The sequence below is a fragment of the Orbicella faveolata genome, unplaced genomic scaffold (assembly GCF_042242905.1).
Source record: "Orbicella faveolata isolate gen_17 unplaced genomic scaffold, um_ofav_v1 contig_47, whole genome shotgun sequence".
NCBI lineage: Eukaryota > Metazoa > Cnidaria > Anthozoa > Scleractinia > Merulinidae > Orbicella > Orbicella faveolata.
This window is the reverse complement of record NW_028301577.1, coordinates 1,799,958-1,815,612: the sequence shown is the minus strand read 5'-3', so window position 1 is coordinate 1,815,612 and position 15,655 is coordinate 1,799,958. Positions and strand designations below refer to the sequence as shown.

General features: G+C 38.7%; 1 protein-coding gene and 2 pseudogenes across 2 annotated transcripts; all 3 read left to right on the top strand.

Moving 5' to 3' along the window:
- The first annotated feature begins 4,275 nt into the window (after positions 1-4,275).
- LOC110056730 (neuromedin-K receptor-like) lies at positions 4,276-5,341 on the top strand (annotated as a pseudogene).
- Positions 5,342-6,529: 1,188 nt separating this feature from the next.
- Positions 6,530-11,181, top strand: LOC110056950 (melatonin receptor type 1A-like). Its single transcript, XM_020763517.2, has 2 exons — positions 6,530-6,718; positions 8,548-11,181. The coding sequence occupies exon 2, from the start codon at positions 8,559-8,561 to the stop codon at positions 9,543-9,545; it is 987 nt and encodes a 328-aa protein (XP_020619176.1). The 5' UTR covers positions 6,530-6,718; positions 8,548-8,558; the 3' UTR covers positions 9,546-11,181.
- Positions 11,182-12,835: 1,654 nt separating this feature from the next.
- Positions 12,836-15,602, top strand: LOC110056710 (melatonin receptor type 1A-like; annotated as a pseudogene). Its single transcript, XR_016204213.1, has 2 exons — positions 12,836-12,997; positions 14,350-15,602. The product of XR_016204213.1 is annotated as a melatonin receptor type 1A-like (transcript).
- Positions 15,603-15,655: the final 53 nt, after the last annotated feature.

Genomic DNA, 15,655 nt, shown 5'->3' with positions numbered 1-15,655 from the left:
AGTTGGTTCTTGAATTTCCTGCAATGTGATTGGTTAACAGGTTGTAATTGCGACACCTACGTCGATGTTTGGTCATCGGACATCGTGATACGTTTGACGTTGATTCAATTAAAATTTAGGAAATAACAATTGAAACTGAAACCAACCTATTTACAGCAATTATCTAGAAAATACAAAACTCAATTTTTTTTATCTTTTGCTGGTAATTCAATCCACTTTAGAAGAAATACGGAAAAAACCTACAAGGATAAAAGAGGTGTTTGTCCCGGTGTCAACATTTGACGGAAGTTAAAAATTTAATTACTGCTGGCTTACGATATTCATGAATTTTACATTTCCGCCGGTAAAAAGAAGCTGTTTGATCAAAGCCTTGAAACAGCCGTTAAATGTTGTTTTTACGTCTTCTACAACAAAACGTTTCCAGGCTTTTCTTTCGTTAAGTTTGTCTTATACTTTAGCTTATGACGACAATGTACTGTGGATGTAAATAAAAATAAACAAACGTTTGTTAATTGGTTATGATCTCCACACCTGAATCTGGGAGCCTCGATTTGAGGTTGTACTTGTCTTATGAAAAAACTTCTAGGATTTGATGCATGATGGGAAGGTGTCAAGGCTATTCTGCATCCTTCCCATCATCCCTCGCGTCTTAATATTTTTTAACAAGGGACTACTGGGGACAAGTCAGATTAACGCGCGCGCGGTGTGTGCGTGGAAAAGGACAACAATTAGAAAAGTGATTCAGTTGATTTGGATATATTTTATGCCGACGGCTTTGCAGTCATTTTTTATTTAAGAAATTCACCAATAAGCATTTCAGCAATTTATACCGAATGAATTGAACAAACAAAACGAAGAAATCTCTATAAACACAATTATTACCGCTGAGCGTATTTGAATATTATTTCTGACAATGGCTTTGCAGTCGTTTAATCGGCTGGAGCTGTACCAGTCATTTTAAAATTCGAATCCAACTTCGGAGCAATGCTGTACATTACCATTTTGTTTTCTTAAGTCCTAAGAGCTGCATTTATTCGGCGATCTGTATTCAAAGCACAGCTGAAAGTGCATTGATCGTCGTGTCTTTGGCGCCATCGAAGGAGAGAAAAATTCTCCAGCTATTCATGCAGAGGAGTCCTATTTGATCTTATTTCCAGTTAAATTCACCGTGCAATTGTAGCATAAATCGTTCTGTAGTTGATTCAAATCACTGAACGTGATCAAACTGTTTCAACAATTGCAAGCACGTAACACGACCGCATTTACACAGTTTGATCACGTACGGACGATTCGCGCTACAATTGCGCTGTAATTGCTTCTTGTGGTCGGTGCCGAGTGTCAAATAAGAAGTCCCCTTCGCTTTCCTTACCATTGCTCCCACCCCCGTCTCCCCAAACACTATCAAACCCTGAAATTGCGAATGATCTCTACTAACCACTATAAACTCGTATTCACGAGTTTAAAACCTGTGACCGAGGTCTTTAAAATGCTACCCTCGACCTGCGACCTCGGGTCACAGTTTTTCCCTGTATTGGCCTCCCAACCCGCAAATAACATATCTTTATTATGTCAAGCAGCACTCTGTATTGCTGCCAATCTTGCGGCTACTTTTTGTTTATATAAGCTTAAATTTTCAAGTGGTTCATTAGCGGTGAACAAAATCTGCAGTAATTCTACAAACCATAACTCCGCAGGTGAAAGTTAAGAATACTCCACAACTATTTTTTTTTTGTCCCATGCTCGCTCTCGACAACTGAACACAGACTGAAGCTTATAATTTGCCATTATATTACCAAGACGCGTGTCGTCCACTCCCTGACCCTACGAACGTCTGCACGTTTTGAACCCAAAAGAGAGCTTGAGGCCAATATCAGTTCAGCCATCTTGACCGAACAAGCTCGGGTCAATAAAGGATTTATTATATGGCTTTCGGGGAAATCTTCCTTCCGAGACACGGCGGGTAGTCCCGAGCGGGTAAGATAGCTCCATCTTGCCCGCTCGGGCAGCGCAGGATTTGGTTCATCTTGCCCGCTCACGGAGGTAGCCGTATAATAAATAGACTTATCATGGTGAGGTTACGATAAATTATCTGTAACTGCGCACGCGACGAATCGCTGACGTAAAACTCAAAGATAAGCGCTGGGAAGCACGTGTGATATTAGTTCCATGCAGCAACAAGCCTTCAATGGCCAATCTTCTTGACAGAGACGTTTTCACTTTCTTTTCAAAATTATGTTGCGAGGGTTTTAAGCCACTTCAAATTTATGAAGAAGACTTCTTGAAACCCTTTCGGTAGGCACAGGATTTTTGAAAATTTTGGATTTTTTTTGCAAAAAGCAAAAATTATCTAAAACGAAAACTTTTACCGAGTGTCCTAATAATGTTAACACAATACAACGTTTATTTGTACTGAAGAATTTACAAAATTAATATAATATCTAAATTAAAAATACATACAGAAGCTGGTCACCTAAACAGTGACTATATAGAGCTAAACTAATTGGGCATTTGACAAATGCTTTACAGCCTTTTTCATCATTAAAAGTTCTTCTCCAAAGGTTTAAAAACTATAGAGTATTGTCAACCGCCTTGAAACTTGAATGAAAAGATTTCCAGTTTGAAACGTGACTCTGCACACGGCAGAATCCACCAGCAATGCTGGGTGTCGATCGAGTGGTTGTCAGTAAATGTCATTTATCCCGAAATTATCTTGACTCACAGTACATGATCATCTTATAGACTCATCTTCAACTTGTTAGCATTGCAACAGTTTTATTGATAAAAAGACTACATTTAATAAAACACTTCGAACTACTTGCTTTTAGGCAAACGGGGTGTCCTGTTCATGTTAGATAGACCACGATAACTAGTTAGTCGTGATAAAAACTCTACCGGATTTTCTCTGTTGCTCTTTTCAACGCATGACTTCGCAAACCGTGAGTATACAATTTTAACCCTTTTCTATTTTAGAAAGATGCTTACTAATTTACGCGCGTACTATATTTAGCGAAAACTCCGGAGCTGCATTTCGCGTGAATCAATTTTTGCAATTCAGCCAAAAAAAACTGTCGGAAGTAGATTTAATTTTGCCATTGCTTTAATCCCCCAAATCAAAATCCCAGGGCCCCTGTGCTAAAGAAATTTTGGTAGATTCACAAGCTGCAGAGTAACAGTGAAATGAAGGAAGAGTGCTCAACATCATTAACTTTTTACGTGTAAATGTTCGCTGAGCTTGAGGCAAACAATCGTCAAGATCAAGGCGGACGAAAACATGGAAACACAGTCGCAATAGCTCATGCAGCCGTAGTTTTAATAATACATCGATTGTACATCAATTTACTCATCGGTTTAGGCCTGTTGACTTCAATTCAATTCAATTCAATTCAATTCAATGTTATTTTATTTTATTTTATTTCATTTTATTTTCTTACATAGTTACAAGACTTGCTTGCCACTGCAACTAGTTCCAGAACTAATCGAGGCGGAGGCAAAAGTTTATAATAAAAAAGAAAAAAAGAAAAGATAGTAATGATAATTAACTGTACAACAAAATTACCAAAGGTACAAGTAAACAATAGAAACAACTACGAATAATCGTCATCTAAAATTGAGTAGCTCCAGTCTGAAAAAAACCTAAATTTCGGTAACTTAACAAGTTTTTTGATGGTTGACGATTTACGAATCGAAATCACTGCGTTTACAATTCATACCAGCTCTTAAAATGTTTTGGTCCAAAGGAGATGGGAGTCATTGCTTTAATTCCCCATGCATCAACTTTCAACTGTCCGTCATGTTTACTTGCCTAGATAGCAAACGTGGCTTAGCTTAGTAACAATACTTCAAACGAATATTTATTTCAGGATGACTGATTCAATGTTTTAAATTTTGCAATCTGTGATGATCAACAGTTTATCAGTTCTTATGACAGGCATGCAAAAAAGACACGAAATCCATACGACTTTGAATTTGATTGGCTAAGAGACTTGATATAAAAGCATTTTATATGGTTGATCGGCCATAAAGCAATGCTTTCATCAATGGTCGAGTTTTTCCCGTCTGTTCATTAGTACGAAATACCTGTTTGATTTCCAAGATATCATCCCGGCGTTACCTTTCCATGAATAGAAGTTTTTACCTGAAATTGGACATACACTGACTTTTCCTCCTATTTCAGTTAAAATCTCACTTTATTGTTCTTTATTATTCATTGATTTTTTTATTGTCTGATAGTTCATTTACCGATAGTACTGCTATATGAAGGTACCATTAGCGAGGGCAATATATTTTTAATCAGATTTTTAACGTCTCCGTACGTTTTGTTATTTTTGCTTTAAGAGAAATCCAACATGGACGTCTCCGAGAAATCCCCTGTGGAGACACATGCCCTCCGCTTGGCGGAATCCTTGCGTTCTCGAAGTACAGTTCAAGTTGTTCTGGAATCCATGTTCTACGGTTCCATTTGCACGTCTACATTTTTCGGCAACCTCCTTATTCTCTACATTATTTACAAGCCGCCGAGACTTCGAAACGTACCAGGGTTGTTTATAGCTTCGCTCGCTTTTTCAGACACCGCAACAATCGCCCTCGCTACTCCGCCATCTTTTGCATCACTCATCGCAGGTCGCTGGACTTGTGGCTTCATTGCATGTCAGCTTCAAGGCTTTGTTGTCATAGCATCAGTAGCTGCCTCGCTGCAGATCATGGCCCTTATGTCTATCGATCGATATTTCCGCGTTGTTCAACCGATGAAGCATCGAATTTTCTTCACCATGCCACGCGCACGGTTGATGACCGCGTCGGTCTGGATCTTATCTCTAATGTACCCAGTCCCTTATCGTGCCAGTGATAGAAAACACATCTTCCACCCCGGAAAGTTTTTCTGTTTCCACGAAGCGGACTCATCCTTTACAGCCGACGTTATTTACATCTGCATTTTTATTTCCCTTGCTGTTCTGTCATTTTGTTATTTTAAAGTTTTCAGACATCTGAGGCTGGACACAAGACGCGTTAAAAACCTACGAGGAGCATCTGTCGCTACAGATGACAACACACGTCATATATCACAAGAAGAGATAAGACTTACGGGATCTTTATTTGTCACTGTGCTTGCATATCTGATTTGTTGGACTCCTGTTCTTATTGTCGACTTTGTAGAAACGGGTGTTGGTGATTGGTCCCTTTCCTATGGGGTCTATGTCATGTACACCACTATTGGAACCACAAGCTCCTCTCTGAACCCCATTATGGAGTCCTTAATCAAACATTTCGTCGAGAATACAGGAGGATTTTTTGCTTCAAGCACTGATTAACTGATATGTAATGCGAACAAAAAAAAAACAAATATCATGAAGCGGCACTTCGGAGACAGGGGGGAGGTTCAAGTGATATTATTACTGCGGACAGACGGTAATACAGTGTTCATATGCTGTGTGGACAGTGTGACCGAGTGATTAATTAGGCCAGTACTAGATTCCGTCTTTCTACTAACCTAATTAACTCTCCGTTATCTTAAGTTCAAGTTCTTAGCCGTGCTCTATAAATTTCCAACTAACCAGCCTCTCAAATTATTGCCCTTGCAAACACCCCTCTGTACCTGGTTTTTAACGGACCAGATTGATCCAATTTGTCGCCTGGGGCCTGTTTCTCGAAAGCCCCGGAAACTTTTCGGGCTCGAAAAGCCATTTTCAGTTAATCGGTATTTAAAGACAGAGAGTTATGTACGTCTGAAACTTCTGGTACGGAATGGAACCTCTGTTCATATTAAGAATATGTGAATAAAACAGCTCTGTAACCATAAGGTTTGAGATTTTGCCATGGCTTTCCGGGTGCGAAAACTTTTCGGGACCTTCGAGAAACGGGTCCCTGGGCAGTACTAGGGAAGCCAATGATTTAATATACAAATAAAACTTATACAGTTCTCGCAAAAGTAAAGTTTCTGGCCAGTATTTTACATGCTATGCTAGGTATATGAAATTTGCGAAATTTTAAGTATAAACCCTGAGGCTGAGATTTTGAACATAATAAACTTTGTGTTTAAAATTTGTAAATGCAATACAGTTATTATGTTTTTTTTTTTATCAAACCGTATGAAATTATTCCTTTCTCTAAACGGAAAAACAGGTGAAAAACAACAATAACAGCACCGTACCAGCCGTATGTTCGATGATCATAACATTTCTGCAATTAAGACGTTATGTATGTCAGATGTCAGGCCTTAACAAAATTACTTCAACGCATAAAAAATGAGTGTATACATATTTATTTATATATGAGTTGTTTATCACCAGTCTTTAACACAACTCTTTACTCTGTTTTTGGACAATTCTGAGCCAAATGATTTGTAGGTGAACCCGAATCGCCTACAAGGGATTACAAAATAAATAAATATTTCGAATTTTTTTCACACAAAATGTGTCCCCTCTGTAAAACAAATTCAGCAAATACACTAAACACGTCATATACAAAATGAATGTATAACCAGTCAATTCATTAATTTGGTGCATATTCATATATGCGGCCAAGTTTTTTTACGATAAAAAGTCGCCCTTCGCACACACATCAGTCGTTCAGGGTGTACGTGCGTAGCGCGTCTTCAATCAATTGTATGATCACGCGGAAAGTTTTCAACTCAATTAATCTGGTGATTCCCTGCCATTCTGCCAAATCTCAGCAGATATTCACACGGCTTGCTTGTTTTCATCACTGATAACTCCAAACCGTAAGTATAAAAAATTAGCTTCTTGATTTAAAGGGGGATACCAAGAATGACAGAAAAAGATGTGAAGACAACATGATTCTCCCTATTTCGTTAGACTGCCAACGATCCAATCGACTGTAGAATTACATATATTTTTTTTTTACCACAACACGTGCAGTCTGAAGAACATGAAAACGGTGTTAACCTAAAACGTAAACGGTTCTCTCTCAAATGCTTTTAAACGCTGTTTTGGGCTATCTGGAGTGCTTTAAAAGCGCTGTACGCTAAATTTAGGCTCGGCCTTTTACAAAAATCATATCTGACCTTTTTTCAGTGCCCAGAACGACTTTTTTATCAAGCCAAAAACAACAAGCATTAATTTCTCGTTTAACGGCAGTCAGGTGACCGCCAATTTTCATACGAAAATCGGAAGGGATTAAAAGCCTTCAGAACAGCTGACTCACTGAAATGATCCTTTGGGTGATTTTGTCAAATCATCTTCTGGAAATTTAAAAACTTTGTATTCCATTTTGCTTTGCCTCAACTGTTGTTTGAGCAATCGAGCACCCATTTGAGCAACAACACTGTTTTGCATGAAGGAATAATCTTGTTCACTTTTAAATTTACACAGATGACGATCAATATTGACTCACTCTAATTTTCTTTTATTACAAAAGTATTACAAAACACGAGGCCAAAAGTTTTCACCTTGCGCTAGAATTTCCGTGAGATTCGCTGATAAGCCTTTAATTTGATTACTCTCTAGAGATAGTCGAATTTTACTTTTCTCGACGTGATATAACAGGCTATTTTTTCTTCGGGCACTTCACTGAGTGTAGTATTGACATATGCACTTCTTTGCCAGTGCTGATACGTTTTGAGCCGAAATTTGACTCATACAAGTCTATTTTTTTTTTCTCTGTTTTTAATCTGATATGCTTATTTCAAGAAGGTCGTACATTATTTTAATGGAAGCACTAGAAATCCACCTGAAATGCTTTCAAAACACGAGTCCTACGATTGTATTTTTCTTGACAGTTTTCGAATCTCCAAACTTTCACGAGTGTCCCTTGGACAAAGAAAACGTTTTCTTACGTTTTTAAAATAATGAGAGAGAAACATATCTTACTTACTAATAGACAATTTAGAACAACCCTATCATGAGCCTGGGAAGTATAAGCACTTAATGACTGACCCCAAGGGAAACAGTGAGTTTTGTTTCCCCGAAACCCTCAATGTTCCGGAGGCCAAGCCGAGGAGAACATTGAGGTCGAGGGGAAACGAAACTCACTGTTTCCCACGGGACCAGTCATGTGGTTTGTTTTACCTCCCAACTCCAAAACAGAAAAAAAAACTGCAAAGTAGTCGCTTGCTTGACGCAGCCTGGCTCACAAATTTGCGGCGGTTTCAAGGAGCATGACCTGATCACGTGCGAGTCGAAAGTTGAAGTTCTTGTTTCCCAAAGGAGTTAGTGAGTTTTGACCCACGACATGTGACACGTTCCCCTCCAATCGGAAAACGTATTTGAGTTGAGAGGTATAACAAAATAATTTATTTCGTGTCAATAACACGGGGGTGCTTAGAATTGTCCAATCTCTCGAGCCAGAGGCTAAAGTTAAAAGTGCTTGACAATATAATAATATTAACAATACTAGAATGATAATAATAATAATAATAATAATAATAATAATAATAATACGCTTTTAAAATCTAAGGAGTTAAGAGTGAGCCGAATAATGAACTAATGACAAGATGGTAATAGTTCAGCTAAATAAATAAGGTTTAGGAAAAGCTTTATACTACACTTTTTATTAATAAGTTTCGTTATTCCTTATTCTTTTCATTTTCAGAGAAATCCAACATGAACGCCTCTGACAAATCCCCTGTGGAAACACATGCCCTCCGTTTGGCGGAATCCTTACGTTCTCGAAGTACGGTTCAAGTTGTTCTGGAATGCTTGATCCATGGTTCCATTTCTTCCACGGCATTACTCGGAAATATCTTTGTTCTCTATGTTGTTTACAAATCATCAAGACTTCGAAACGTAACAGGACTCTTTGTTGTTTCACTCGCATTGTCAGATATCGCCATGGCAACCCTCGTGACTCCGCAATCTTTTGCAGCACTCATTGCAGGTCGCTGGACTTCTGGCTTCATTGCATGTCAGCTTCAAGGCTTTGTTGTCATAACAACGGTAGCCGCCTCACTGCAGACCATGTCCCTCATGTCTATCGATCGATATTTTCGTGTTGTTCGTCCAATGAAGCATCGAAGTTTCTTTACTATGCCCCGCGCCCGGGTCATGGCCGCGTCGGTCTGGATCTTATCTCTGATGTATGCGGTCCCGTATGTTGCCAGTGGTAGAAAATACATCTTCCATCCGGGAAAGTTTTTCTGTTTTCACGAAGCAGAATCGACTTTTGAAGCTGATGTCATTTACATTTGCCTTTGTATTTCCCTTGCCGTTCTTTCATTTTGTTATCTTAACGTCTTCAGACATCTGAGATTGAACGCAAAACGTGTAAAAAATATGCGCGGGGCACATGCCACTACAGATAACAATGCACGTCACATATCACCAGAAGAGATAAGACTGACACGAACTTTATTTGTCACTGTGCTTGGATATCTGATTTGTTGGACGCCTGTTGTCATGATTGATTTTGTAGAAATGGGTGTTGGTGATTGGTCCCTTTCTCGTGGAGTCTATTTCTTCTACACTAACATTGGTCTAACAAGCTCGTCTCTGAACCCCATTATATATGGAGTCCTCAATAGGACATTTCGTCGAGAATACAAGAGGATATTCTGCTTCAAGACTAAGTTATCAAACCAGGATGAAAACTGATTGGGGACATAAATTAACAGAGAAGCAAAAAGAACGTACGGAAGAAGCGCACCCCCAGGGCGTCTATCATCAGCTGAGCACCCCTCTTCATTATGTTTTCGACACATTAACCTTAGTGTAACTGAATCGTAAATACTCTTTTTCTTTGGCCATCGTAGATTAACAAGAAATAACACGCAAAGTGCGGGGATAAACATGGCAATAAAACGCATTGTTGGAAAACAAAACTATATCTGAGATAATGGTTTGGCGTGACTGAATGATATTCTCACGAGGCTCTCAAAAGCCATGGTCTACTTTCATCCAGCATCTCTCTTGTTTCACTGTGAATCAACCTAGTTTTCTGTACCTCTGTCAGCACCAAAAGCCTATCTCACTCGTTTGCAACATAACCAGCTTAACCAGCTTCGAAAGGTACCACACTCTACATCTCTATCCCGGACCTCTAACCTGGCGCCATCATCACCCTTGCGTATGCTCCCACACTCCTTGTACTCCTCAACATTGGATGAGACAAGCAGATGGAGAATTGCTTGGTTACCCTAACAGTTAACAGCCAGCTTGTTGAAGCAGCTCTTGTGGGGAATTAGCTCGCTACTCCAACGATTTAATGATCTAGTGTTGGACTTACAACAATTGTCAATTACCTGCCGTGCTAACTTACACGATTCTAATGATTACGACTTACATAAGGGCTTGCGTAGTTGGCCATTAGTAGAAGTAGGAGTGCGGGTGTAAGCCGAAATCTTTTTTCATCTTAAAGTTTGAGTGCAATATAAAAATTACAAAGATCATTTTTGCAGAATTAAATTAAATGTAGGTAACAGCATTGTACAGAACATTTAAACTTAAGATTCTTATGCAGTGTCTTAAAGCAACAACTACAACAGTGACTGAATAAGGTAACATCGAAGAATAAAGGAAGACTTCCTAGTTATGCCTTTTTTCCGGCCGAAATGAATACGAAGTTATTTTACAAGTTTCAGATCAGACATTTGCTCGGAAACGTGTTCAGTTAAAAGACTGGCGTTTGAGATATGCCGCAGTAAAAGAATAATTTACACAAGTGGTAATGTGCAACACTTTCTTAAAGGTGTAAGCGATATCAGCTGGTATGGTTTCAATACCGATCGCCAAATAAAAACAACTAGAAATAATTCAAGATAGAAAAAGACAGAAAGATAAGTAACTACAGGGAAATAGCAACTTCTACTAGTTTTGATTGAAGCCATACCACGAAATATTCAAGTCTAGTTGGTAGTAAAGTGTAATTTTAAGTTTAATCCAGCCTATAAGAGCAAGTTATCTTCAGTAATCAATATTTAACCCATGATAATCATTCCTTTAGTAAGTGAAACAATTATTCAACACCCAATTGCGTTTGAAGATACCTGCAATTGCATGTAATACCTTGACAGTAAAATACACCTGCAACTGATAATTATAATTTATTACTCTAGTTTTAATTCCAAAATTTCGTATTTTTATGGTTTAGCAAGTTGGATAGCCGGCTGGTCAGCTTCCAGCAAGTTGGTTTACTTTGTCAAGCGTGTGAACTACCTCTCTAACGTAATTGCACATTTTCATTTTTAAAGTTTAGCATTTTACAATAATAATGATGTCTACAACACCACAAGAGCTTAATTTCACTTTTACTTATGTGTCATGTACGCGGCCTTAGGCCCAGTTCAGACGCCGAACTTAATACGTTGAATTAAGTACATGAGAGGTTCGCGTCTGAATATGGCTATTTATTGGGCCATTTTCGTATTCTCGGTATTGGACTGGAACTAGCTTGCAATGGAGGCTCATGCAGGGGAATCATTCGCATTTGAAAAGACTCCCCGCATTAGCCTCACTTGCAAGCTAGTGCCAGTCCAATACCGAGAATACGAATATGGTTTAATATTTGGAACTGTTCAACCATTCTTCCCGTATAGCTCACCCGGCAATTTCGGCTTTGAAACTACTTTGATTCAGACGTCGAACTTTTCATGTGCCGAACCTAATACGTTGAATTAAGCACACTTTGCCTGAAAACCGCTGACATTTCGACTTGTTTTGGTTCAAACTAAATTTAAGTTCGGCGACTTAGGAGCTGTTCATGTTATACCGGAGTGACTTTCATTCTGGAACGATTTCATTCCATCCCCATATATTTCTCTGTATCTGTTTACATGATACCGAATCGAAATTTCATTTCCTTACAAGTCATTCTGAAATGAGTTCATTCCGGTTTTCAATCTGAATGAAATTCTCGTTCTGGTATGAATTTTCATTCTGGTATCATGTAAAGTGAAAACAAACTTCGTTCTGAAATGAAAATCGCAAACCGTGTAGTCTAGAGCGGATGGCGCATGCATATCGTTTTCAAGAACTTACGCCATCTTTGTTTTCTGATCTGGCCAGAAAACCTGGGGCTCATCGATTGTGTCATGTGAATGCAATACGAAAAGAACTTCATTCTGGAACGAAACTCATTCTGGAATGGAAGTCATTCTAGAATCATGTGAATAGCCCCTTAAGCTCGACGTCTGAATCAACAGGCGTACTTTTGATAATTTCGGTCGGTCCAAATTCGAGTTAAGTTCGGCTCATGAAAAGTTCGGCGTCTGAACCGCTGGGCCTTAGATCTTCAAATCAGTTGAACCGACAATACGTGTCAGTTGCTGTTGTATGGGCAAGTAAGCTAGATGTAAAACTCGAAAACCTAGCAATGCGAGAAGTTCAATTTAGCCTGTGCAACCAAATTCGTCGGAACTTCTCTTCATGGATCAGTATTGTATACCATATGAATAAAGAGCCATTGTTGTTAATGTTGTTGTTGTTTTAGGTATAACGGAAGAAGTCAGCTTTTTCTACTGACCTGGATAACCCTAACCCTAAATAACCCTATACAGTAGCTGCTCTTTTTCTGATTTTCCTTGACTTGTGCGTGGATTGCTCCAGCTTTTTCTCACGTTGAAGTTGTAATGGAAAGCTTCCTCCCCTTTTTAAAATTTGGTTAATTATAAGCTGCATCAGTAGTAAGCAAAACTCAGTGGAGTTTTGCGTACAATTTGCTGTGTTATTCAAGATACAGATGCATTTTACCGAAGGAGCAGTGATGTGGTGCTAACTATATACGCCATTTTTGCTCTACTTCATTCATCCCCTGGATTCAAAAAATCATTCGACCCAGTTAACATGTCCATATATGATCATCCACCTGGTTTCCTCGTTTATATTTGTTGCGTAATCGCCCAACTCAGTGACCAATCAATTTGGTTGTTATATCAGACACTGGATCAGTGGGTGGGATTCTACTCATTACGCCTGTAGTGGGATTTAGAGCTATCGTTTATAACATTATTTCGTCGTCCTGAGTTATAAACCGTTTTATCCCGCAAACCTTCTGTGATTCGACTGATCTGAGTTGACATCCAAGCCATTATTTTTGACTATGTCATATTGTAAGTATAAAGCAATCAGTTTGTTTTCCAAATGGAAGGATGTGATTGTGATAAGCTACTCATGTTTAAATGAGAAAGGAGGATCCAAAGAAATTCATCAGTATAGCAGGCGCCGACTGGCCCGCACTACTGAACACAGGAGTGAATTCTGAGTATGATTATAGTTTTTGTCTCATGTATCCTCTATTTTTCGTCACGAGATGTATGCCTTTATGCAAATTGTATTTTTAAAGTTAGACTTCTTTAGTAGTTCAGTTTCGGCATGACAGTCCATCAGCAGAAAATATAACACATCCAGACCTGTTTGATTTTATCAGGTCTTTGGTCGGCTGTAAGTAGGGACAAGTTTTTTTTACAAATTTTGCTGTCGTTGCCAAGAAAGAAAGTATTACTAAATGCGGAGGGTTTTCCTGATCAAAATGATGTAAATAAATTTTATAATGCAGCGAACATGGAGAACATTAACACGATGTGTCACCGAAAGGATTTTCAGATATGCAGTGTTTTCAAGCTACATGGCAGCCTCAATAATAAAACATTGATAAATACAATTTTTCAGCTGTTCTTTGAATGATAACTTGAATCATTCGCAAGTTGAGATGCACAACTTGAACAACTACTTGCTGCAAATTCTCTCGATGTTTTTGTCAAGGAAAACGTCGTGGCGGTATCAAGCACTAATTTCAGTTGGGTTTTGGGGGGATTTGCTTGGATTAGACCATGAACGTGCATAAATAATGCCAATATCTAATGTATGACTTGCAAACAAAACAAGAAGGTGTGACAGCTGAGTCATAATGTTTCCATCTTTACTGGTTTTCATTTTTCCTGTGAGTTGCCCTCCAACGAGTCAACAATGACAAATTATCATTTACAAGACTACCATTTATTTTGCATGAACGTAATAGCTGGTGCTGAGCTGTCCTGTCATTTTCATTTACACGCGCGATAATTAATTATATTGTGCTTATACTTGTCGTGGTTGTCACGCGTGCCCAGTTTCGAATAAATGTGTCGATATTAGAAATCAACAACGACAATAAAAATCTTTATTTGCCTTCATTTTAAAATTACATGTTACTTGGCCCTCGGATGGCAAGTGCTAATCTAGGCGGGCCATTAATTGCTTATGCATATAACTAGATTAATTAAAAAACAATAATAACAAAAAAGAAAAGGCAATATCCTATAAAGAGCTTCCCTCTCCAAAGAGGTTCCCACCGCCGCCTTACAGCTTTTCACGAAAGGTAATGAAAAATATGTTGGCGTTATTGAGGTAGCCTTATTTAAAAAAGTACGACAGGAGAAGAAACGGAGAACTAAAAATGCTTTATTTTTGTTGTCATTTTTAGATCAAGTCAATATGACTACCTCGGAAAAAGACGCCCTTCTTCTGGGGGAATCGTTACATTCTCGAACAACTCTTCAAGTTGTTCTGGAATCCCTGATATACGGTTTCATCGCTGCTGCTGGATTTAAAGGAAATCTTCTCGCTCTTTACATCGTTTACAAAACTCCGAGACTACGTAATGTATCAGGGCTCTTTGTTGCTTCACTCGCCCTGTCAGATATTGCCATGTGTCCTATTGTTGTTCCGCCATCTTTGATAACCCTAATAGCAGGTCGCTGGACTTGTGGCTTCATTGCATGTCAGCTTCAAGGCTTTGTTGTCTTAGCATCAGTGGCTGCCTCGCTGCAGACCATGGCCCTTATGTCTATAGATCGATATTTCCGCGTTATTTCCGCGTCCAATGAAACATCGAAGTTTATTCACCATGCCACGCGCACGGTTAATGGCCGCAGTCCCTTATCTTGCCAGTGGTAGAAAATACATCTTCCATCCGGGAAAGTTCTTTTGCTTTCACGCGGGTTAATCATCCTTTACAACCGATGTTATTTACATCTGCATCTGTATTTCTCTTGTCATTCTCTCATTTTGTTATTTTAATGTTTTCAGACATCTGAAATTGAACGCAGGACGTGTTAAAAATATGCCGGTGGCATTTGCCACTACAGATGACAATACACGTCACATATCATCAGAGGAGATAAGACTGACACGAACTTTATTTGTCACTGTACTTGCATATCTGATTTGTTGGACGCCTGCTCTTGTTGTCGACTTTGTTGAAAAGGGTGTTGGCCATTTTTCCCTTTCGCGCGGGGTCTATGTCATGTACACATTTTTTGGGATTACAAGCTCCTCTCTGAACCCCATTATATATGGAGCACTTAATCAGACATTTCGTCGAGAATACAAGAAGGTTTTGTGCTTCAAGAAGTTGTTAGACCAAGACAACAATTCTAAATGTGAAGTGGCAAATACAAACACCTTGGATGTATGACAACTTAAGCATAAAAGTTAATGAAATAATTACTTGATGGAAGGTAAAATTTCAATTTTGAAAGAAAGATTATAATTAAATCGCTGTTGGTCTTGGGCCTATCGGGAAAGCATCATTGCTGTAATTTATTAACCAGTTTATCTGCTTCATACATACTAGTGCTAAGGTTTTGGACAATCTAAACGTTGTATACATTGTAGTATTTACGTAACAATGCTTGGCTCTCTTCGTGTGCTTTATTACAGTAAGCCTAAGTTTCAAATAAAATAATTCAAGATATTCAACTCGCAATGGTAAGAATTTATTATCTTAA